Source organism: Lipophrys pholis (genome assembly GCF_963383615.2).
Source record: "Lipophrys pholis genome assembly, chromosome: 1".
In the NCBI taxonomy this organism is placed as follows: domain Eukaryota; kingdom Metazoa; phylum Chordata; class Actinopteri; order Blenniiformes; family Blenniidae; genus Lipophrys; species Lipophrys pholis.
This window is the reverse complement of record NC_137635.1, coordinates 6,625,179-6,648,509: the sequence shown is the minus strand read 5'-3', so window position 1 is coordinate 6,648,509 and position 23,331 is coordinate 6,625,179. Positions and strand designations below refer to the sequence as shown.

The 23,331-nt window shown below is 43.8% G+C and overlaps 3 protein-coding genes across 5 annotated transcripts; 2 read left to right on the top strand and 1 right to left on the bottom strand.

Annotated features, from left to right (window-relative positions):
* The first annotated feature begins 175 nt into the window (after positions 1-175).
* eif2ak1 (eukaryotic translation initiation factor 2-alpha kinase 1) lies at positions 176-12,478 on the top strand. 2 transcript variants are annotated; one of them, XM_080470695.1, is made up of 15 exons: positions 176-467; positions 3,231-3,398; positions 3,483-3,619; positions 4,201-4,241; positions 4,343-4,442; positions 4,543-4,623; positions 4,708-4,801; positions 4,883-4,931; positions 5,017-5,398; positions 5,580-5,679; positions 5,760-5,866; positions 10,448-10,562; positions 10,668-10,747; positions 10,881-11,114; positions 11,665-12,478. In XM_080470695.1, exons 1-15 carry the CDS (start codon positions 338-340, stop codon positions 11,788-11,790), a joined length of 1,944 nt encoding a protein of 647 aa, XP_080326821.1. In that variant the 5' UTR covers positions 176-337; the 3' UTR covers positions 11,791-12,478. The 2 variants fall into 2 exon arrangements, with proteins under 2 accessions (XP_080326821.1, XP_080326822.1); XM_080470696.1 differs by lacking the exon at positions 176-467 and adding an exon at positions 2,583-2,731 and having other exon boundaries at positions 11,665-12,053.
* On the bottom strand, positions 5,869-9,123 carry LOC308114075 (ankyrin repeat domain-containing protein 61-like). 2 transcript variants are annotated; one of them, XM_080470714.1, is made up of 5 exons: positions 8,725-9,123; positions 8,414-8,508; positions 7,982-8,156; positions 7,610-7,810; positions 5,869-7,254 (listed from the first exon to the last, which is right to left on the bottom strand). In XM_080470714.1, the coding sequence occupies exons 1-5, from the start codon at positions 8,902-8,904 to the stop codon at positions 6,658-6,660; spliced, it is 1,248 nt and encodes a 415-aa protein (XP_080326840.1). In that variant the 5' UTR covers positions 8,905-9,123; the 3' UTR covers positions 5,869-6,657. The 2 variants fall into 2 exon arrangements, with proteins under 2 accessions (XP_080326840.1, XP_080326841.1); XM_080470715.1 differs by having other exon boundaries at positions 8,730-9,012.
* Positions 12,479-12,699: 221 nt separating the features above from the next.
* On the top strand, positions 12,700-22,648 carry usp42 (ubiquitin specific peptidase 42). Its single transcript, XM_080474171.1, has 18 exons — positions 12,700-12,807; positions 13,676-13,925; positions 14,625-14,819; positions 14,987-15,097; positions 15,324-15,423; positions 16,230-16,297; positions 16,394-16,464; positions 16,573-16,655; positions 16,741-16,852; positions 16,934-17,074; positions 17,262-17,362; positions 17,504-17,669; positions 17,783-18,514; positions 18,598-18,680; positions 19,125-20,228; positions 20,780-21,075; positions 21,155-21,218; positions 21,316-22,648. Exons 2-18 carry the CDS (start codon positions 13,685-13,687, stop codon positions 21,332-21,334), a joined length of 3,687 nt encoding a protein of 1,228 aa, XP_080330297.1. The 5' UTR covers positions 12,700-12,807; positions 13,676-13,684; the 3' UTR covers positions 21,335-22,648.
* Positions 22,649-23,331: the final 683 nt, after the last annotated feature.

Sequence of the window (23,331 nt, the reverse complement as noted above, 5' to 3'; positions counted from 1 at the left end):
TGGTGAGTATTGATTTTTTTCGTGGGAAAATATATGTACACAAATTCAAAGTCTTTAAAATTGTTCCGGAATTCTGCATATATATATATATATTTTTTTTTATTATTATTTATATTTTTAGATAATGAAAAACTAAAGTCGCCAATCCGTGTGCGTAGCGTACATTGTCAGACGGGCCCTTGCTGTTGACTCATGGCGGCTCGCTGTCAGGTCCTGGTCACACTGTGAGTTTACTTTACTCGGAGCTGCAGTTCACCGTCTGATAAATCGGGATTCACGGAGCCGGTTCGGGAGCCGGTATGGGATAGCGGCCACCGTGTGTTGGGACTCCAGTGTCATGTTGCGACTGAGCGGGGAGAGCGGGGCTCTGCGGGCGGAGGAATGTTCTGGCAGCTCGGACCGGTCGCGCGGATTCATCAGTCTGTCCAGTTGGTCCAGCGAGGAGGACGACGACGTTCACTTCGACTGTAAGACCAGTTTGCCTGCTGGAGATTTAGTGTCACTGACCGTTAACTGACACATTAACGCATAATCAGAGTACCGGGTGTGTCTGTCAAGGGCGGACAGAAGAAGTTTTGGGGCAATGTGCTAACAACCCCCCCCCCTAAAAAAATATCCATGTTATGAAGTTCAAAAATAAACACACGCGTAAATACATTAAAAAAAAAAGTAATGAATGCAGTAAAACATGCTAGAAAACCACAAGTTTATTAAACCCCTTTCTTTAGTTTGCATCCTGTAAGTTTCTGTCTTCCTCATAATATATTCTCAAACTTAAATAACCGCAAAACAAGTAATAAATATAATAAACACTTAGTAATAAACACTTCAAGGCAAGTTTATTTATAGAACACCATTCAGACACAAAGCAATGCACAGTGCTTTACAAAAATAAAAGGAATATATTAAAACAAGGCGATCTTAAGTGATTAAAGTCATGAAAGATGATAAAACAGAAAATGAATAAAGTAAAAACATTAAGATAAAGTTAATAAAATATGTAAAACCTATTTTTAATGAAAAGCCTGTGCTCATAATAGCGTTTTAAGGTCTGAATTAAATTTGTTTGTCAGCAGGAACTTTGAAAAAGCTGCTTCATTTTGCTTTTCTGACTCTGGGAACTTAAACTTCTTCCTGAAGTTCTCAGGTCTGGATTTTTCATATTGTACATTAAAATGTGAGATATATTGATGCCCGGGACCATTCAAAGCTTTATAGAGCAAAGACTGAAGCTCAGGTGTAATATTCTATATAGTCTACTTAACTCTACCCTCCTTGTGTTGGTGACGACTCTGGATGTGGGACAGAAACACACCGGTACAATAATCCTGACTAAATAAATGCATGAACGTGTTTCTATGAATCCTGTTTAGATGAGCGTTAAACCTTCGACCTTTCCCGTTTATTTAAACGGCTTCATGGACAGACACTTACTTATACACTTATCGAAATACTGAATGTATTACAGCTTTTACACAAAGTGTAACAAATAACATCACAGCCAGAAAAATAGAACATCACATTGTGAAAATATATATTTTATTTGAGCAGGTAAAACTATCTTCTGTAGGTTTGTGATACATTTAATACATCAGTTCAGTCTGGTGTCTCCTGCTTTTTTTGTTATTATTATTATTATTATTATTATTATTATTGTTATTATTATTGTTATAAGGTCCCCAATAGTTGCCACAATCATGAGCACTGTCACAAGACAATACTAAAAGAAACACCCTGTAGATTTGAACAAAATCAAAATAGATGCAACTTCATTTCCTTATTCACTTCAGCTTCTTCTTTTTTTCTTTTGTCATTTTAATTGTGAACAATTTACTTGTTCCTTTGGGGCTTTTGCTCAACTAGCAGTGAGTGTTATCTTCAAATTACAAGTAAGTGTGAATTTTGAAAGGATTAATAATCTAAAATACTTTAAAACTGCTCTTACATGAGAATAAGATGAACCATATAAGTGAATTCAATTTATTTACTGTCTTAATATTGATAAATGTAAATTTTGGAGGGGGGGGGGTATTTCAAAACAGACAAAGTATGAAGAGCATGATTTGTGGGGAAATAAAAAGCAGGCCTCTTCTACGTGTAGTTTGTCCGTGTTGAATTAAATTCCATTTTCCTTTGGCTTAAAAAAAAAAAACCCGTCCGATTCAGGTGGATGACAGCAGTTTATCTGCCTCACCTGCAGAGAGATACCGTTCTCCAACAAGTTTAATTTTTGAGGAAAAACTAAACATTATTTTACTGAAACACACATGTTCAGAACAGAGTCCTTCGTCTTTGTGGATAGAAGAAAGAAAAAAAAGCTTTTATGTTATTTGATCTGTCAGGATGTGAGATAATGAAGTCAGATTCTTAATATTTCATGTTGTGTAACAAGTAAAGATGTCGCCATTCGCACATCCTCAGTCACTTACGGAGGAGAGGTTGAGAGAAGTCCTCCTTCCTTGCATCTCCTCTCGGCGCAGTCTGGTGTTCAGTAGGGGGAGAGGCCTTGTGTTCGCTGGTCGTGGCAGATAAGCGTTATTTCAGCTCACGCCCCCCCCCCCCCCCCCCCCCCCCCGACGGATAAACAAGATGAGCTCATCGTTGACGGGACAAATTATGAGTATACGGTAGCTTTGAGTGCTTGACATCGGATCAACGGGAGTTTCAAACAGAACAATGGACCTAGGAGAGAAAAACATTGTTGAGATGATAGCTAAAGTTATTGAAGAAGGTAAGCTGAACATGTTTGGTATGATTTCTTAATTTTTAGCTGTTCAAGCTCAGCCTGAATAAAAAAAATTTTAAATAAAAAAAAAAACAACCTTTATTTAACCAGGTGAGTCTCATTGAGATTACAACCCTGGGCGAGACGGGAAGTTACAAGTATATTTAATAAAAATAAACCGCCAACATTTTAAGATATACTGCAATCATTTCTGAAGGGATGACTAAACGTTATTAATTGGCTGGGAAGGAAAAGCAGTTACACATTGCAATCGAATCTGCCTCCATACTGGTCCCCATGTTTTTATAGTCCTAATGCCAAGTTAGGAAGTCTTTCAAGGATGTCATTTGAGTGCAGCAGGGAATCATTTCAGCTTTTAAGTAAAATGTTCGTACAAAGGTAGGAGGGGAGAAGGACAAAGATGAATTTATAAATACAGTTGTACCTGTGTTTCCTACATTTTCCTTCACAACTCAAATAATTTCTCCATTTTTCATGATTTCAGCTTCCGATGCTGATAATAACCAGGAGGTGTTGGTGGCCGGCAGACATTACCCGTCCATCCAGGAGTTTGCCTCGGCCATTCCCAACCACCTCCTCCTCGGCTCGCTGCTCGAGCACCTGTGCTTCGTCTACGAGAGCAATCCGGCGCGCTCACGCATGCTATTCAAAGGTTGTGGCTGTAAACGTGCCCAAATCTGCATTCCGCTCCCCCATTTTAGAGACGTATTTTGAGTTGTTGTCATTCCTCCCGTAGTGATCGGCCAGCGTTTAGCCGCCATGAACCTCCTCTCGCCGTTGGCCATCAGCGATGAATTCAGCACCGTCAGGCTGCAGCACAGCCGGGCGTTCACCGAGCTGCTCAACGCTGCCAGCTCCTCGCTGTATCCACAGGTCAGAGGGAAGATTCATCACCTTTTTATTGTTTTTATTTAAAGGAGTTTGAGAAGTTCTGTGTTGGTCTGTTCTAATATTCCACTTGTATAGAGCTCCGTTTTCAATTTTATAAATATGTTTAACGGCACGCTCCAGGGCTCGTTCACACCCGCTGTTAACGTGCGTTTCAGGTGATCAGATCACACGTGGCCAGTCCTGACGCACTTGTCCATATCGTTTCAGACGAACCACCCGGGGTCGGATTGTTTTATCACTTTTATCTCACGTCCGCTAAATGGCCCGGTTGCGATCCGAGTCGTCCAGCTCGCTCTGGACCGTCTCCTCTACCCGGGCCGCGATAAGGCTGAGGTGTGACGTGACCCCGGCCACCTCCGGAAGCGCTTTAGTGCCTGTTTACACTTGTCTTTAGGACTCGCAACTTGTGATTGGATTATCTGAATTGCATGTGGATGCCGGGTGTGAGCGGGACCTATAATCGTCACTTTCAGTTTTACAACTGAGTTTGTTTACTGGTGCAGCTAATCTGCCGTCTTCTGTTATGCTTCACTGTAACTTCCGTGTCGTCTTTGTCAATGCAGATCCAGCAACGTTTTGGAAACTCAAACAACTTGACTCAGAGGTAAATGCACTTTGAGTACCGGTAGTTTTTTTAAAAGGGAAAATGACTTTCAGGGGTGTTTTCTCGTCGCTGATATATTTGTGTTTGTACCTTCACCGCAGGCCGAAGGAGGGACTCTTTCAGGCTCAGACTTCCCGTTATCTTAGTGAATTTGAAGAAATCTGTAAACTTGGAAAAGGGGCATACGGAAAAGTTTGTAAGGTAATATACTTTATTCTACTTCACTTTGGAAATGATTCGTTACTTAGCAGACTTTTCTTCAGGATGGATGTAATTGAGTACATTTGAACATCATTTTAAGGTGCTGAACAAACTGGATGGACAGTATTACGCCATGAAGAAAATTCTCATCAAAAAGGTCTCAAAGGAAGACTGTATGAGGGTGAGTTATCGACGCTGGCCAATAGATCGCCATCAGATTCTGTGTATCAGTCACCCGCCGTGAATAATTCAGTTTCCTGTGTAGGTACTCCGAGAAGTCAAAGTACTGTCCAGCCTGCAGCACGTACATGTGGTGGGCTACCACACTGCGTGGATGGAGCACGTTCAGCCAGCGTCTTGTGAGTATTTGACAAGTTTCCTGAAATGAGAACCGGTGCGGTGAAGGATTGATTGAAAACCGTGTAAACTGTTCTTTGCAGACCCTGAGACGCTCCTTCCTGCTCTGGAGTCTCCCGTGCAGCAAGACAGGTAGGATTATTGCCATTAGCGTGCAGAAATAGTTGTTATTTTCCTGGACAATGTTTAATCTGCCTTCTCTCTTGCATTTTTTCAGTTCTGATGAGAGCTTTGACAGCAATAGCTCCAGCTGCTCTATTGTTTTCCAAAGCCTGAGTCAAGCGCGACAAGATGCTGCTTTAAGTACCAAAGATGTTCAGAGCGAGACGCCACACGTCACGGCCTTGGTCGCAGCCCAGCAGGGCCCCATGGTTTGCCCCAACACCATGCGCCGCATCCCGGAAAACTACGTCCCGTGTGTGTTCCTGGGACAGCGAGGCCCCCCGCAAACCTCCACATGTCCCGCCATGGGTTTGGACGCCTCTGTGCTGCTGGAGGAGGAGTCCTGCAGGAGCAGCATGGAGCTGAACAACAACTCCTGCATCGACAAGGCGTGTCGGCAGCGCGTTGAGAAACAAACGGTGAAGCCCTCCAAAGAGGTGAGTGACAGCAGTTAAATGAAATACCTCGGACTTCGATGTGCACAGCTTCCATTCTTGTTTCAACTTGCAGGAAAAGATGCTTTACCAGAGCAAAAGGAGCAAAACATCACTGTGTGTGTGTGTTAGTAAGTGAAGCTAAAGGATTCGGCGCTCAGTTCCGGTCGCTCTGTGTCTGCAGGTCCAGTTTCACCTGATGCTCTACATCCAGATGCAGCTGTGTGAACGTTCACTGAAGGACTGGATCTCTGAGAGAAACGCCAAGGAGCGGTCCTCCAAAGGTGAGCACTAAAAGTAAAACACGTTGTAAACTCCCGCGCTGTGCGCAGTCATTCGTACTCAACAGACTTTGTATTTTCAGATCCTTATGACTGTGTCGACATCAAACACACACAGAACCTACTGAGATTCATACTTGAAGGTGTGCACTACATCCACTCCCAGGGAATCATGCACAGAGACCTGAAGGTAAGGTTCACGCTTTTATTCCATTTTCGAAGACATTAATTCAGAACGACATAACTTCAGAGGGAAAACCGAGTCGCATCGTTCCAGTTGATCATTACGTAGTACGTTGGAATACAAGATGTACCCTCTGTTAAAGTTCTCTGTGTGAATAATAACATCCCATAATGATCCAACCACAAGAATTCTGTAAATTGACATCAAGAGTTGTTAAAATGTTCAACATCTGATCATGGCAGACAATGATGCTGGTGTGAAATTACAAGTACGTTGGCACAGTTTAATGAAAGGAATCCTGGAAGTTGGCCAATCAGAATGAAAGCGGGTTTCATGGACTGAAGCAGAAATGTTTTGGTTCACAAAGAAGGCGAATGGAGGAGTTGTGTAAACCATCAGTACAAGTACAGTACATGTATCGTAGGGCCGGGCAAAAAAATTAATTTGTCGAATTTGTAGCTAAAACTATTTACTGGCATTTTTCGCGTTCCGTTCTGCCATACCTTGTGGGTTTCTGTAGTTGCTGTTACACTTAAACCTGGCTAAAGCTTGGATTTATTGAATGACGGAGCCTCGTTCACTTTTTACTTTGGGATTGTTCATATGCATTTTAACTCTGAGGACAATAACAGCAATGAAGTTTCCCTTTTGACAATATATCTGAGGTCTGCAGTAATTTTTAGGTGCATTGAGGGAAAAATAAAGAATCGAAACTCACATTTTTTTTCAAAAAACTCGTCGATTTTTGAAATTTTTTAATTTAAGACCCGAGTGTAACAGTATAAGAGCTGAGAAATTTAAACTTCCTGTTTATCCGTATCAAAGTAAATGTTGTGTATATTCTCCCACTGATTGAAGACAAAGTCGTATAACTTTCTCGGAAGGACTTTTGTTAATTGGTTTTGTTTGCCTTTGACATATTTCAGATAAATAACGGTCTTGCAAATATCCTTAAGTCTCTTTGGCTGCTCAGTCAGTCGTAATAGTTGATCCCTCTGTCGGGAGAAACGCTGCTCCGTCAAGGCTGAAGGCAGCTGGCCCTCTTGGTTGTAGACGGTGAGCGGGGAGAGCAGGCCGAGGAGTTTGACCAACAGAGAGTTCTTCTTCACGTTCGGCTTGTGGTTCAGGAATACGAAGAGGCAGTTTTCTCCTGCCCGGCTCCGCTTGTTAACGGCCGCACCGTGCTCCAGCAGCAGGTCCACCATCTCCTCGGCGGCCATGCTGCACGCCACCTGCAGTGGAGTCAGTCCAGCTCTGTTGAGTATGTTTGGGTCCGCTCCGCACTCGAACAGGGTGGCCATGACGCTGGTGTGGTGCTCTTGGTATGCAGGGGCCTTGATGGTCATCGTCAAAGCAGCGATGTGCAGAGGAGTGTTCCCAGACTGCTGCGCCGTCTGGAGGAGAATGACGATGAGTTACTACCTGTGTAGAACAAGCAGCTCTTATTTTGACAGGGTTATCATCCACATGCCTTTTTCAATCTGTCATCCTTTTTTCTGTTGTGTTTAACGATGAAAGACTGTTTGCTCTCACATTGCTTCAAGGAAAAACAAACTATAGCATTTTATTTAAAAAGACTGACTTTGTGCAGGACCTTCAGTTTATATGGGTATTGTGTTGTTACGGATGCGTCTGTCTGTCGTAAACTGATTTAAATCATCAAAGAAACAGGGAAGCAGATTGTCTAGACTCTGAATGTTTTTCATGGTGACCCCTCGGCATCGTTTCCTGCCAAGCGACAGTACAAACCTTGTTGACCTCGGCTTGATGTGAAATCAAGCTTTTCATAATGTCCGTGTGGCAAATACAAGCCGCAATGTGAAGGGGTGTCATCCCATTGCTGTCCACGGCGTGAACGTCGGCACCGTAGCCGGACAGAATCTGAACTGCAGGCAGAGCCCTGCGGCGTACCGACACATGCAGCGCTCTCTGATGAGCGTTTTTCTCCATCTACAGAGGAAAGACAGGAAGCCTACGTGAGATTGGACATATTTAGTATTACACAACTTTCCATCCACTTAGTCTAACCCAAGGTCCAAAGCAGTGAACCGCTACACAACTCAAACCTTTTGAATTTAACTAAAAGAGGAAAGATGTGGAATTGCCAGATACGACACTTGCCATTTCTGTATTGACGTCAACCCCGCGTTCGCAGAGGAGCCGTAAGCATGCCTCTGCCTGCCGACACTTGTCGATCACGGCGCTGTGGAATTTGGAATTTGGCTTTGGCCCTGCAGCAGCGATGTCTGGCCAACTAGTTAATACCAAGTGGAGCGGGTTACGACCCAGCTGGTCCCTGTGACCGTGGAGGAAATGTCAATATGGAACTGACAGTTTATATTCATCACATCTGACCACACTTTAAACAGGAAGCCTTCCAAACCCCAAATATGAAACTAATATGTTACCAAACCAGAAACATTACTGAGCTGCTTTGCAACATACAGTTGTGCCTTTTCATGACGGATTGATTTAACCTCAAAGAAAAACGTATTTTCACAAGCAGGTGTCGGTGTGCAATGATTTGGTGTCGGCGTGTTTGTTGGTCCAGACCTCAGTTCAGCGTCGGCCCCTGCTGAGAGCAGACTCTGCATGCTCTGTAGTCTTCTGTGAGAAGCCGCCACATGAAGGGGAAAACTAGAAAAGGGCTACAGACAAGACAAGTAAAGCAAGATAAACGGGCAGTGTGAAAGAACCGGGGTTGTTTTCAGATATTCACCAAATCATTTAACATAAAAGAGGATTGAAGAATCGCATAGAATCGTCCACATTTAGCTGGTAACATGTTCATGATTAACGATGATATATGATTGATTTGAAATTGATGAAAGGTTTTTAAAGAAAGTATTAGAAGCTGTATTTACCGTACAGAAAACGCCTCCAGCTGCGCCGCCTTGTACCTCAATGGGAGAGTTGCTCCCGTATTTCTCACACATGTCCTGAATGCGTCCCACGTCTTGATCCATAACTGCTGTGTAGAAGTCACGGCTGTAGAAGTTGGTAGCGATGCTCTTGTCTGTACTTTCCGGTCGCTCCTCCATCATGCCAGCGTGTCGAGACACTGCGAGTCCGATTCGTGTTTTTAGTGCCTTCGGAGCTCGGTGATAATTTACATCTGGTTATTCCGGTTTCTGGATGTGTGTGCACATTTCTCAAAAGGACGCCTCTCATGAAAGTGTTGTGAAAAAGAAGAAGCAAAACGCTTCCTGGCTACAAGTGGTTTCTGCGTGTGGCGTTCTCGTGGGTTTTGAGTCTGATTTCATCACGTGGGGTTATGCCTCTGGCTTTGACGTACAGCTGTCCTGTCACAACTGATAACCTGTTGCTGCATGCGGGGCCAATTACGGGGACGAGTGACGCCCACTGGGGTAGTTCACTGTATGTTTGAATGTTCGTGTCGCCTCACTTCTTCTTTTTTTGTTTTGTTTTTTTCGAAAAAGGAGGAACTTTATTTTCTGTAGCTGGGTGAACTATATGGTGTAGAGAACCAATACTCACCGAATTTCTTCGAAGGCTTCATTCATTTCATTGCATTTTTATTTGGCATGTGATCATATTCGGGGCCTTGTGCTTCTCTAAATGTTATCTTCTAAACTAACAACTGTAAATTGATGGAAATTGTAGAATATATCTAAACATACACTTGTGCTCATTATTGCTATAGTCATTTATGTAGTATTTTGTTCACACGGTAGAATCATCACCATAGTGTTTGGCTACGTTGCTTTATTAAATCACCTCATATACCCAGCTAATTGATGCATTTGTTTACATATGCATTGTACATAGAAGATTACTCCAAATGACTCCATTATTAAACATACACCCAATAAATATATTCATTTTTTATTTTTTTTTTGTTTACTTTCGTGTGAGTGTCACATTGTATTGTAGGACAGTAGTGCACAACTGTGTGCCTGCCTCTCCTTCGATCTCAGTGTCTCCATGGCAACAGACGCTGATCTCCTCCATACGGTGCTTCTCTCATCTGCTTTATATGGGAGTTCTTTTTTTTTTTTGCAGTTTTTTATAGATTTTTTTCGGAATCTGTCAGCCGAATCATTAACAAAACTCGGAGCAACCTATTCCCGAACGTCCCGCACGTTTTGATATGCTTTTTGTGTCTGAGCTCCCAACACTGCCGGACTAGTTACGTAGCAGAAAAATAAAAATGAAATCAAACGAACGCCTAGGATAGTAATCTTTGCGCCTTTCCACTAAAAGCAGGCACAAGGGTGATGTATAAGTGAAATGAGAAATAGATTAATATCTCAGATTTTGATCAGTTATAAGACACTTTGCAAAAAATGTGACATCGGCATCGTATAATCGGCACGCAATGCTGAATCTTTACAAAGATATGATATTCTTGAGCTATAGAAATATCCTTCAGCAGCATATTAAGGATCAAATCTCCAACTGGTACATTTTAATAAGTCAACTATAAAGACTGAATAATCTGCTTGATATGGGCTTGCTCATATCTACTCTCCTTTAAGGAAAACGATAAGAACATAGTATATGGATTAAATGTAATGACTTCTCTGTGCTGCCACTAATAGTCACACCTTTTGTGTTATTCTACAGCCGAGAAACATTTTCCTTCACGGTCAGGACTGCCATGTTCGGATCGGAGACTTCGGTTTAGCCTGCAAAGACATAATATTGGATGGCCGTGAAGACCCCACCTGTCCTGGGACAGGTAACGACAGTCTTGGCCTATTTTTTATTTATTTGTAATATGTTGTATCACCACATCACCAGAAGATGGCGCCATCTTGCCCTAAGTTACGCCTCGGTTTTGCAGGTTCCACCCATACTACTGGTGTTGGCACTTTTGTTTATGCAGCACCAGAACAACTGAGTGGCTCCTATTATAATTCAAAGGTAAAGATATAAACTGTCCAAAAATCTAAGCATCATAAATGCATGTTATATTTTTCATATTAGTCATTTATGATTGTTTTTAATCACGTCTACTTGATGTTTTAACATATTGATGCTGACGTTGCTCTTCCAGTCAGACATGTACAGCGTCGGCGTGCTCGCTCTCGAGCTCTTCCAGCCATTCGGGACTGAGATGGAGCGAGTCCGGACCCTTGGGGACTTGAGAGAAGGGAAAATCCCAGACTCCTTCAGCGACAGATGGCCAGTCCTGACGAAGTACATCATGAAGCTGACGAGCAAAGAGCCCAGTGTTCGGCCCACGGCTTGCGAGCTTCTACAGAGTGAACTGTTCTGCAGTAAAGACACGGTATTTACAGTTCAGTGGATTTCTCCTTGGCGGCATGGTGGCGTATCGATTCCCAGTTTGATCACAGGCTTGGAGCACGTCTGTAAAGTTTGTCCGTTCAGCTGTTTCCTGTGAGTGCTTCAGTTTCCTCCCATACTCCAGAGACGTATGTAGCTGGTGAATTTGCGTCTCTCAAAATTACCTCCAAGTGTGTGTTTGATTGTCTCGTTTAACCCAGGAATGCCCTGGCTACCTGTCCAGGCTGGAAACTGCCTTTTGCTCAGTGTGAGCAGGGGCTGGTTGGTTTGTTGGTTGGTTGATTTCAGCCCCCTGCAACTTGAAAAAAGTGTACATAACATGAATGAATGGGTAGATTCTGTTTACATTCCCATGACCTTTTATGCTGCTGATGTTAATATGGATGGACTTTTAAATTCAGGAAACATGAATTAATTCAGGATCACACATATGAAGCTTCTGTAATGTTTCGGTTGTGACTACTAATACCGAAGTTGCTTTATGCATACTTTGCGTGTGCTTACAGTAAAAACAGAACTTTCTTCCATTCCAGGTGATCCACGGTTTGCAGAAAAGAGTTGAAGAGCAGGAGGAAGAGATCCTGCAGCTGAGGAAACGGATCAGTCAACTCCAGAGCTCTCAGTTAGTTTCCCTGAGCTGGACAACACCTGAGCCTTAAAAATCTTGACAGACTGTCACCTTGATGAACTCACTGCTTTGTCTTGTTTTGCTGACTAGGTATATTTGCCAGAGGGTTGCGTGTGTGAGAGAGAACATTTAAATGTGTCTTGTACTACTAAGTTGAAGGGTATATTTTCCTTCATGCAGCTGTTCAATAAAATGTATTTATTATATTTTTATTGCCGTTATTAATAAGCAGTGTGTGCTCTGTATCTGATCTATGAGTTGAACTGATTAAATGCATTTTGATAGAATCATTTCTAAATCTTCCTCAAAAATATTCTTAATGGTGATTCTCAGTGTTTTTTGATAACGTAGAGTATTGGCCCACCAATTGTAATACTCTGACCACATCATTCATATTTTTGCATGAATGATTTTATATTCTCCTACACCTAATGGAGTGTATTGCTTTAAACTAAGCTCATGTCGCTCAAGTAAGATAGGCCCAAGTTAAGACATGTAACAGGATTTAAAGCTTGTGGTGTAGAGTAAGGGAGTGGGCCTGGGAAGGCAGAAGAACGGTGATTGGCATTTTGTCAGTTCAACCCTACTACACCAGGAAAATGTTCAGTCTGGTACCAACGCCAGTGAAATTCCTTAAACTCAAATTTTGCACGTTTTGTTTCCTATTAGTTGATATGTTGGATTGTATATGAAGTAGACATAAAATTATAATAGAAATGTATTTTAGTGTTATTCGTAGTTTTTCAATCTATTTTTTTTTTTAAATGCAGCAAATACTAAATTATTTTCACTGAGGAAAACAAACATTTAAAAACCGTGTAACGTGGGCTGAGACATCTCGCAGAGGTCAGAGGTTTGTACACATGCGACGGATCTTTCCGAAGCACGTTCCTCGCGGAGCCGCGAGCCAATCGGAGGCCCCGTTTCATTTCAGCTACCCGGATGTACCCGTGGGGCAATTAGCTACGTCATTGTTCACCGCCGGACACCCGCTGGAAATAAGGAATGGATTTACAACCGCTATTTACGCCTTCATAACAGATTCCAGGTGAGTGCTGCGTCACCCGTGCGGTCGAGTGTGGCGTTAGTCGGGCAGCCGCGGTGTTTGGTGGAGTCCGGGCGGCCGGGATTCGCTGTAGTAGTCTTACACCGGCTCTGTGTGTCATGTCGGCGAGAGCGGCGCAGTGAGCGCACACAAGCCGCCGGTGCCGAGCCCCTCCTTTCTCCTCCAAAGCCGGACGCCCCGCTTCTCGGGCCCCGCACGTTTCGCGCCTATCGGAGGTCCAAATGACCCCGCAGCGAAGTCGCCGCGAGCTACTTGTGCGAAGCTACGCTCCTCACCCGCAATGTCAACCAAAGTCCGTCGCGGCGGAGCTAGCTCGCTTAGCTATCCGCATTAGCAGCGGTGCCGCCGCACGTCCGCCACAGGGCTCGCGCTGCTACGTTTCCATGGAGGCGAAGGGGGCTGGCGGGCCGCGTTTCATTTTTGAGCGAGAGAGAGGGTTTTTTTTGTTGTTTTTTCCAATGGCTCCTCGGTTTCCTTCAGGGGGAACTCGGGCTTTTCACTGCGTGTTTTGTGGAGGAGTTTAGCGGCGCCGCTGCGTGTTTAAGGCCTCGCCGTGGACTGCCGGCCAATACGAGCCGCCGTGTTTGAGCAGGTGGGAGGGAACAGCTGCTGTTTCAAACGTGCTTCCGACCAGGGCATTTTCCACTGCTAACTTTGACTTGAAGAGCTTTGTACTGTTTTATTAGTTATTAGATATTGAAATATATCAGTTACATAATCATAGAGGTAAATCTTACTTTTCGATATTGACCGAAGCATCAGTAATCAGTTCTAAATTGTTGTAGTGTGCAGGACTTTTATTTCTGATGACTAACCTAAGGTTATATCCTTTGTCTTTGTGTCTCTGCAGTTATGAACAATGACAATAGTTGACAGATCTTCAGAAAAGTCTGACCACGAGTCAGTCGGGAGTAACCGATCCTCCTGCACCAGTGGAGACGTGGGCATGGACAGCAGTTGTTCCAGCAGCTGGGCCGTTGGCCCCACCATGGCTGGTGACTCTCCCAGGTTAAAAGCTCCAGGAGGCTGTCTGGGACCAACGCCTGGAGCTGCTGTCTACAACAGTACACCATCCTCTGTGGAACGGCCCAAGGAGCAAGGTAGTAGCCTGGCTTTTATCAACTGTTTAATGCTCCAGGTTTGAAAGCAGATGGGAGACTATTAAGGATAATGCCTATTCAGACATATTGCATTATGTGTAGATCAAGTGTTGCTTCCCCTCCATTTGTCATTCCTACAGAACATTGCTTATATTTGTTTTTCCCCCGACATGAATGCTGTACCCATTTCCTTATTTTATACAAATGCATCAGGAATACAAAGAGGTGTCAGTAATGTACTTTTGTAAGCAAGTTAAGAACTGTTTTGTCTAAAATGTTTTCACAGCACTAAGCTGCACTAATGAAGCTGGGTTTTGTTTGTTTTTTGCCTATTTTTGTACAAGAGTGTGACACAACTATTTTTGTGGGTGTTGTATTGCTGCTTCTATTCTACTTTCATTCATCTTGTTATATAACCTGGCCAGTTTTGAAGCGAGAGCATGATCAATCACTTGAGCTTGTGACGCATTTGGTGTTTTGATATGAAGACCAGCAGCCAAAATTGTTTGTGCAGAAGAAAAAGAACAGAGCAAATGAATTCTGTCATGCCTTTCCTTATACTCATATAGAGTTCTGAATCACATCACATAAACTGTTAACAGAGATATTTATTAATGCACACTTATCTGCTATTATCGCTGTGTATATAAGCAATGTATCACAGTAGTAATGCTTACAACAGTTGCTTTGTATGTCCAGGAGATGGAATTGACCTGCCCCAGAAGGTCCTCTTCCCTCCAGATCGGCTCAACCTGAAGTGGACCCAGGTTCATCGCATTGGGGCCGGCCTGCAGAATATGGGGAACACCTGCTTTCTCAACTCAGCCCTCCAGTGTCTCACCTACACCCCTCCGTTGGTGAACTACCTGCTGACGCGGGAGCACTCCAAAACATGTAGGTTTATGTTCCGTAATGATCCATACACACCAGAAAGGTTGACCTTTATTTGTCCAGTGATACAGTAGTGAACACATATTTGCAGCTCAGTTTCGGGTTTTTTCTGAGGCGCTTTAATGCGTAAATCAGACTTGACACATTTTGTCCTTCCGTCCTTGCTTCAGGTCACGAGCCAGGGTTCTGTATGATGTGCACCATGCAAAACCACGTCATTCAGGTTTTCGCCAACTCTGGGAATGTCATCAAGCCGATCGGTGTACTCAATGAACTCAAAAGTACGTTGATATTTGTCAGGATATAAAATGAAAGCTTGAACTTTAACAAAGTGTAAACCTTAAATGAAAGGTAGGAGGCGCTGTAACGCTTTACCTTTTTCTTGATTTTGGAGGGAACTCCTCCAGTGCACATTTCTATGTACCTGATGAAAAAGGGGTAGATATAACTGGTGCCCTTGTTCACACAAGCGAATCTCACTTTTTAAATGTTCCACTCCTCACACAGGGATTGCAAAGCACTTCCGTTTTGGAAGCCAGGAGGATGCACATGAGTTTCTGCGGTACACAGTGGATGCTATGCAAAAGTCCTGCTTGCCTGGAACCAAGTACGTGTCAAATTGTCCATATGAAGAAGAAACCGTTAACACATCACTGTTTATGGAGGTTGACTTATTTTTTTCTTTCATGACATAAATATTAAAATCTGTCATTCTGCATATGGACTGGATGTGTGATTACATATGAGGAATCTCGCCCCCTCTTCGCCTGTTAAATGTTTAACACTCGTAACAATATAAAATATTACGACAGCAGGCGTTCTTACTCGTTTGGGTAAAAAGCCTCAGCATGCTATCAGTGTAAAGACACAGATGTTAAGGTTTGTAGACCGACACCTGAAAGAGATATTCCCAAGCTTCCCCACAAAGACTGCAGTGACTCTTTGTTTTAGTTTATGCGTTAAGGTATATCTGTTTGTTTGTTCATTAAGTTAAAAGAAAACAACTCACTGTTACACAATGTAGATTCTCTGTGATATTTATGTTTTACTCCTGAAACACATGAAGTCAGCGTTCAGCTCTTGTCTGCCCATAAAGGTGCTTCAAGCATTTTTTGCTGAAAGTGTCAGCGGGTCACGTTTAATAGACACATTTGGCTGACCATAATGTCTCTCATGGGACTCTTCAAACGTGACGCATTACCTCAGTCTTTATTCAGTAGTTACAGATTTTATCTCATCTGATTACTCCTGCTCCAATTCCTCCCTCTGTCACTCCTGTAATGGCTGTAAGAAGTTGTTAGCACTTAGCTGTCACTATTATGAGGAGACATTCTTTTTTTTATATATATATATATTTCTCTGGTCAGTAAGACAGCCAGTGAATTTATTTTCTTGATTTGATCTTTGCTGCAGATTGGACAGACACACGCAGGCAACCACTTTAATCCATCAAATATTTGGCGGGTACTTAAGGTCCAGAGGTGAGTTGTTATTACAGATTCTTTTCCTCACAATGATATTAGATGTAGATGTTCTACAACTTTACTAAATAACTTGCACTCGTCTGTGTTTTTCAGTTAAATGTTTAAACTGCAAAGCCGTCTCGGATACATTTGACCCTTTTTTGGATATTACTCTAGAAATCAAGGTATGTAGACATAGTTCCTTAGTCCTTGTTTGACTGACACGTCTTTGTATTAGTGCACAGATTAAAAGTTTTGTCAGAGCTCTTTCAAAGAGATTTTTCTCTATGCAGACGGCCCCCAGCGTCTCCAAGGCTCTGGAACAGTTTGTTAAGCCAGAGCAGCTGGATGGTGAGAATGCCTACAAATGCACCAAGTAAGTCACTCGCATGAAAATCCAAGGCTGATGATTTTTCTTTACGTCGCTGTTTGCTAGAGATACTAAGATTTATTTCCTTCAGGTGCAAGAAAATGGTCACAGCCTCAAAGAGATTCACAATCCACCGTAACTCCAACGTGCTCACCCTCTCACTCAAACGATTTGCAAACTTCAGTGGAGGAAAAATCACAAAGGTACAGTGACACACGGAAACCATTATATCAAAAGCATAACGATGGTAATTCTGAATGAATTGTCTGTTTTCTGGTCATCAGGATGTGAAGTATCCAGAGTACCTGGACCTGCGACCGTTCATGTCTCAGCCTCAAGGGGAGCCCCAGGTCTACGGGCTGTACGCCGTGCTGGTTCATTCTGGATTCAGCTGCCATGCTGGACACTACTACTGCTATATTAAGGTACTGCCAGGACTACCAACCACTGCTCACAATTGTCAGAGCAGCACACATGGAGACGTTTGTCTCAGCACTCCATGTGTGCATTTAAAAACTTGTGAATCTCTCTTTCCCTCTTATTAATTCATCTAAATAATGACTGATCGGTCATAATCCTATGTATGAAATGTTCCACTTCTGTCTGTTGCAGGCGAGTAATGGTCAGTGGTATCAGATGAACGACTCCTCCGTGTCCGTCAGTGACATCAGGACTGTCCTCAACCAGCAGGCCTATGTCCTTTTCTACATGAAGTAAGAAAATGAAACGCGTTTGAATTAAAACTCTTATTCCTTTTTACTCTAAATATTTTTTGGAATATCTGTAAAAATGCTACTCAAATAATACAATTATAATTCAGCATTTGACACTAAATGATTCTGTCATTAAATCAGGTCTGGAGATGTGAAGAAAAACTCAGACTACAGCCACTTGAATCATAACCCGAGTATCTCTGGTCAGTCATCCCCAAGACCAGTGGTCATACCACGCATCAACACCACCGTCCACAACAACAACATGGGCTTCATAGGGCCGCAGCTGCCCCCTCACATGACCAAGGTAACGTCAGGTGTTGTAACCACAGCAGCGTTTGAGCAAAACCTTTTTTCAAAGGGAAGCAATTTAAGTGTATAATCAGTACAGTTGGAATGATCAGTGTTTCCTGTCTGCAGAGCGCCCTCCACATCAATGGGAATGGCTCCCTGAGGGATTATCCCACCAGCTCCAAGCCCAGCACCAGCAGCAGTGGGATGGGAAAACCAGACCATGGATTGGCTTCCTCCTCCGTCTCCCATTCGATCAGCCGGCCCACAACAATCCCAGACCACGACAAGCGACAAAAGCTTTCTTTCTTCATCGGGCAAGGCAAACCGAACCGGCCAGCCGCCTCCTCATCTTCGTACAGCCCGCAGTCCTCCGCCAGCAGCTCCTCTGCCAGCAGCTCCTCCGCCAGCAGCTCCTCTGCCAGCAGCTCCTCCGCCAGCAGCTCCTCCTCCAGCAGCTCCTCCTCCAGCTCTTTATCCTCCTCACAGTCTACCTCAGACGTTCGCTTCGTTCCACGTCACCTTAACCATGTTAATGGCACGTCTTGCAGTAATGGGGGTATTCACACGGGAGGAAACGGTGCATCATTCCTGGTGCCCTACGGCCAAGAGTCTTCAGAGGAATCCGACCAGGAGAACTGTGGCAATCTGGATAATAATGGCAATTTTTGCCAGAATCACCTGAGGGGGAATAGTGTCACAAGAGACGCCTTCAGCACGTTTCCTAAAACTAATGGAGAATCAGTAATGCATCATAATGGCAATGGATTAAATGGGACATCTTATGGAGTCTCCAAGTCCAACCAAAATGGACACCATTATGGACTACACCAAGTGAATGGACACAACACTCCTGACAAGGTAAAATATATGTTCAGTCATTTTTCTTGAGTGTCATTCAATGACAGTGTGAATAATTGTGTCTTCATTGTGTGTCTTTTCAGGTTTCTGGTCAGAATCCAGGAAGTTCATCCTCTGTGGCAACTGTTGCTGCCAATGGACTGAGCAATGACTGCAGTCAATCAAAGTAAGATTCAGAGTTCTTGGAACTTCTTAAAACTTTAGTCTTTGTTGTTAAATTTTGCTTCCTCAAGTCAATTGTTGACCTCAGTTTGGGAGCGTCGAAACATTTCCCTCTGATCTGAGGCCTCGTCGACTCGGACAGCCTGGTCCAGATGACTGCTTGTTGATAAGTTAAGAAGCAGATTAGGGTTTTTTATTTTAAAGTATTTAAAGTCACTATGACACACCTCTGGAGCGCCTGGTGACCAGGGTACTTAAAAACCCCCGGCTGGCTTGCCGAATTGAGAGAACTCCACGTTGTGCTGGAAAATTGTTTTCTTCTGTCGCTCACATTTTACTGTTGAAGTTTTTTGATGTGAAAATCAGCATTGATGCCAGTTTTCCTCTGTGTGCTGACACTATGACAGAAAGCATGGCTCATAAATGCTTGTGTGTTTGTTTTTTATAGCAAAGAGACCCCCGGTCCCACCTCATCCCAGGCCAGTTCGTCTCAGAGCGTCCATCATGCTGCTAATGAAAGCAAGCACGTCTCTCCCTCTGACACAAGGGTTACAAATCTGTCTGAACTCCAGCCTCCCCCTTCTGCTTCCACCGCTGCTTGTCTGTCACCTTCAGCCACTGCTACAAACACCCAGCCCGTGGAATCTACAGAGTCTGCTTCTTCCTGCTCTCCTTCTGGGCATCATGGCAAACCGGTGGCCTTATCCAGCGTCCCAGACCGCTCTCAAAGCTCCAACGGGACATCTGCAGCTCCACTGAAGGTCAGCCAAAGTGACGCTCAAGCCAAGAATTCACCACAAACTAATGGTCCATCAGCTGAGACTGAAACACGGAGCGATACTAAGGAGCAGCATCAGACCAAGCCCAGTCCTCGAGGCAATGAGAGACAATGTTCCCGAGACCCACGGTACTTGGACGGCGGCAGAGATGGAGAGAGACACTACAGAGACAGAAGTCATGAGCGACACTGTGACGGCGATCGGTACCGATGCAGACGGGACTATAGAGATCACCACTATCATGGCTCTTTCAGGGACCGTTTGCCTTTTGATCATCACCATAGAGACCGAGAGGCAGAGCGTCGCTGGGACAGGTTCCCTCAGCACCCTCGGGACCGCGATCGAGACCGCTGCTCGCACCATTACCACTACTACCGACACAGATCCAGAGACGAGGATTTTGAGAGGAGGGTGTATGGTTACTCCCACCGTAACGAGTCACACAGCAGCCGGCGGTGGCGCCACGACGGTCGAGAGTCCCGGGTCATAAAGGACAAGAGCAACGGCAGGGAGAAGGACTATCACCCTTCAGAGGACAGGATTTCTTCACCGGCCACCGAGCCAGAAGGAAGCAGGTCCAAAGGCTCCTCGTCACGAGCTGGCCTCTCCTCCCTGGACTATGATCCAAACAGGGAGGAGGAAAATCGCAGGAGGAATCCTGCTTATGCAAGCAGAGAGAGAGACGACAGCACCGAGGTCCGTTACTGTAAAAAACACAAAAAGGGCAAGAAAAGGAAGAAGTCAAAGGACAAAGACCAACACAGAGAGAGCGGGTGAGTAAAGCTCTTTGTCTTCCTGCTGGGTGACAGTCCTGCTCCACTTAAATGTTTTTCACTAAATGATTATTTAAAGATCTGCTTTTCTCCAGCTCTTCAACACTTTCACTTTGCTCCAGAAACCTTGGATTCAAATTTTCTGGCTTTTCCTTGATTTTCATCCTTTTTAATATTGGATCATAGGAGCTGCATTCAGAATCTGCTGTGTCTGTGTGAGCTGGACTGGCTCCGCCCACAAATGCCCATCTTGGGAAGAGGAGGAAGAACTTCCTCTCGTGGTGCCGTGTGCCAGAGCAGAGCTGCCTAATTGTGGGAGGAGTCATTACAGCCTGAGTTTTGCTTGTGGCAGAGGGAGCAAAATAGATCCCTTCAGTCAGTAGAAGTCAGACCTGCTGTCTGTTTGAAGCAGTTCTGCTCTGTCGGGGAAATTTAACCGTGTTCAGGTCTCGAAGCTTCATGGAAGAGTTTTTATTCACTTTTTTCAACCTCATCTGAATCTGTGGCTCATGAGTAACCTCCATTCTTTTCTGTCTTCCTGCTTCTTGAAGCTCGGAGGCCGACTCGGACAGAGCCACTGAAACAAAGAAGAAGAAGAAGAAGAAGCGGCGGCACCGCCACAGTGACTCTGAGCCGCGCAGCCCCGGCGCCGCTCAGACCAGCGAGGAACCACGGAGCCGCAAACGACGTCACACAGACTCTGACGACTCTAAACACGCCGACGGGTTTTCACCGGAAAAACGCAGCCGCACCGACTACGCTGACGGCGGCGGCGACCGTCGACTCCCCTCACATCACACCTCACCCACAAACGGTTCGACACGCCGGTATCTCAACGGCAACACAGGTAACGTGGATTTTTCTCCCTCAGCGGTGAAGCAAACCGTCACAACAGAGACATTTAAAGTGCCGACTGTGTTTTGTAGGAAGCAGCTGCAGTCAGTCCAGTGGAAACTCCTGGATCCTCCAGCAGCCGCAAACACTGACCCGGTGAGAACGCACACACACACGCACGCACGCACACACACACACACATGCACGCACGCGCGCGCTAAACTGACGCTCCTTCCCTCTCGTTTGATTTCAGACCATCAGCACCGTTTTAACAGCAGAGGAATGACACTGACAACGATTCGACGTGGTGCTTCTCCGTGGGACATCTATTGTCTTTTTAACTGTTTGTTCTTGTTATTTTAACGGCATTGGTTTTATGTGCTGCAATCCTCCGAACTGTGGTTTAAAAAGAAAGACCTGTCAAACATTTATAATGAGAAATATTAATATATATGACTTGTACGAACACAAAACAAAGCCTGGAGCTTAAACATCTCGACTGCTGCTCAGTGGAACTCAGGACTTCAACTCGTTAACATCCCACCACAGAAATCTTCCTGCTTCAGAGCAAAGCAGAACACAAAAGGGAAAACGTGTTGCCCCCAGGAGCCAACCATCTTCAGGCACCATGTTGGTTGCAAGTCTTAAGATGTCACCATATCTGCAGAGCTGCAATGTTTTTAATTCACTTCTTTCTTTCTTCCGATCCCACTGAGTGAAGGAGGGCAGAGTTTGTTGGGAACAGCGTCGCTGACTGACGTCTCCATGGAAACCCTGGACAGACTTGACAACGTTTCCCTGCTCTAGTTTGATTCATCGTTTCCCATTCACTTCTTTCCATTAGACTTTTTAACAAGAAACTGAAAGTCTCTTTTCTGGGTCTTGTCTCCCTCTCTCTTATTTGTCTTTTTCTTTTTTTCTTTTTACATTTTAAGAGAAATTTGTCAGAAGTTTTTATCAGAGCTGTGGACCATTTGTGTTGCTTTTTGATGAAAAATACAGTTTGTGTCTGCTAGCGTCATAAAAAAAATATACTGTGAATTTAATTTTGAACTGTACTATCAGTTATTTTTTTTATATGTAAAAATCCTGTATCAGGATTCCGAGAGGTTTTGTCTGATTTACTTTGTTTTTAGAACAACTTGTGTTATTTTTCAACCATATTCTCTGGACTGAAGTCAGTGACGAGTCTGGTTGGCTGGTTTTCTTTTCTTTTGTTTTTTTTGAGACAGAAGTTGGAGAAAAACTGCTGTTATACCATTAGTTTAGCATGTCAGAATTTATACATTGTATGAGGTCAAAGCCTTAAAATACATTTGTTAATGTCAGAAATTGTAACTTGTGCTTGGACTTTGTTTACAAGTTGCATTGAAATGAAACGTTTCAGTCGAAGGTCCTGATACGAGAAGGTTAAAGTGTGAGTTGGGACCTTTTTCTCAAAATTATTATAAAAAGAAACGAGTAAAGAGCAAAACTGTTAATTTCATTGAATCACACATTTCTAGATGTGAACTGATGGAGCACATGGTGTTGCCGTGATTACAGCGCCCCCAGCTGGATAAAGAGTTCCTCCACTTTGAAAAGTCCTTGAATAGACTGACACTCTCCTTGATCCTCATCATCGCCAGCAACCAAAGTCCCTCTGAATTCACACCCACACATCATGTTTGCTCATCAGCATTAGTTTTTTTTCCTCTTTTTTTATTCAAACTACATCAAAGTATCCAGGCGTTGTTTTGCCAAACAAAAGGTGTTGAAAACTTAAAAAGCAGCAGCCCAACACGTCTAGGTTGATCATGAGGAAAACTCCAGTCTGCGTCCCAACAGTGGAAGTTTTAGAAATTCCAGTCTTGTTTCTCATTTCACCTTCTTAAAGTGTTCATACCGTAAATCCTATTCTCTCTCTCTCTCTCTGCACAACCACCGTCTTCCACTGTTTCAAACTAAAAAGGTGAACGGATAGAAGCTACAGCCATTATGATTTACACTCTACATGAACACAACAGGGGGAAATAAAGAGTATTTACATTACATACTATACATGCATAATGTAGGCCGGGAGGGGCTGTCTCTGTTGTGAAAAATAAATACAAATAACATTAACTGGATCACAAAGGTGGATTTTCAATAGGTGAAGTTTCAAAATGAAACTAAAGAATTAATGCTTTATAGCTTTTCAAACTGTGGCCACTTAAGAGGTCTTGGTACTCTTGATATACGCTCCATAATCTCCTCCAGCCTTTCAAAAAGGAAAGAATAGGGCAAACTT

What these genes read in the sequence shown, in the direction of transcription:
- eif2ak1 (XM_080470695.1), top strand. Translation starts at nt 338, where the DNA reads ATGTTGCGACTGAGCGGGGAGAGCGGGGCTCTGCGGGCGGAGGAATGT. An exon ending in CAAGGAGCGGTCCTCCAAAG is followed by an intron (nt 5,680 to 5,759) that starts GTGAGCACTAAA and finishes TTGTATTTTCAG; the next exon opens with ATCCTTATGACTGTGTCGAC. An exon ending in GCTCCTATTATAATTCAAAG is followed by an intron (nt 10,748 to 10,880) that starts GTAAAGATATAA and finishes TTGCTCTTCCAG; the next exon opens with TCAGACATGTACAGCGTCGG.
- usp42 (XM_080474171.1), top strand. Translation starts at nt 13,685, where the DNA reads ATGACAATAGTTGACAGATCTTCAGAAAAGTCTGACCACGAGTCAGTC. An exon ending in GGAACGGCCCAAGGAGCAAG is followed by an intron (nt 13,926 to 14,624) that starts GTAGTAGCCTGG and finishes TTGTATGTCCAG; the next exon opens with GAGATGGAATTGACCTGCCC. An exon ending in GTATCTCAACGGCAACACAG is followed by an intron (nt 21,076 to 21,154) that starts GTAACGTGGATT and finishes TGTGTTTTGTAG; the next exon opens with GAAGCAGCTGCAGTCAGTCC.
- LOC308114075 (XM_080470714.1), bottom strand. Translation starts at nt 8,904, where the DNA reads ATGATGGAGGAGCGACCGGAAAGTACAGACAAGAGCATCGCTACCAAC. An exon ending in GGGGCCGACGCTGAACTGAG is followed by an intron (nt 8,157 to 8,413) that starts GTCTGGACCAAC and finishes CCACGGTCACAG; the next exon opens with GGACCAGCTGGGTCGTAACC. An exon ending in TTGACGTCAATACAGAAATG is followed by an intron (nt 7,811 to 7,981) that starts GCAAGTGTCGTA and finishes TTTCCTCTGTAG; the next exon opens with ATGGAGAAAAACGCTCATCA.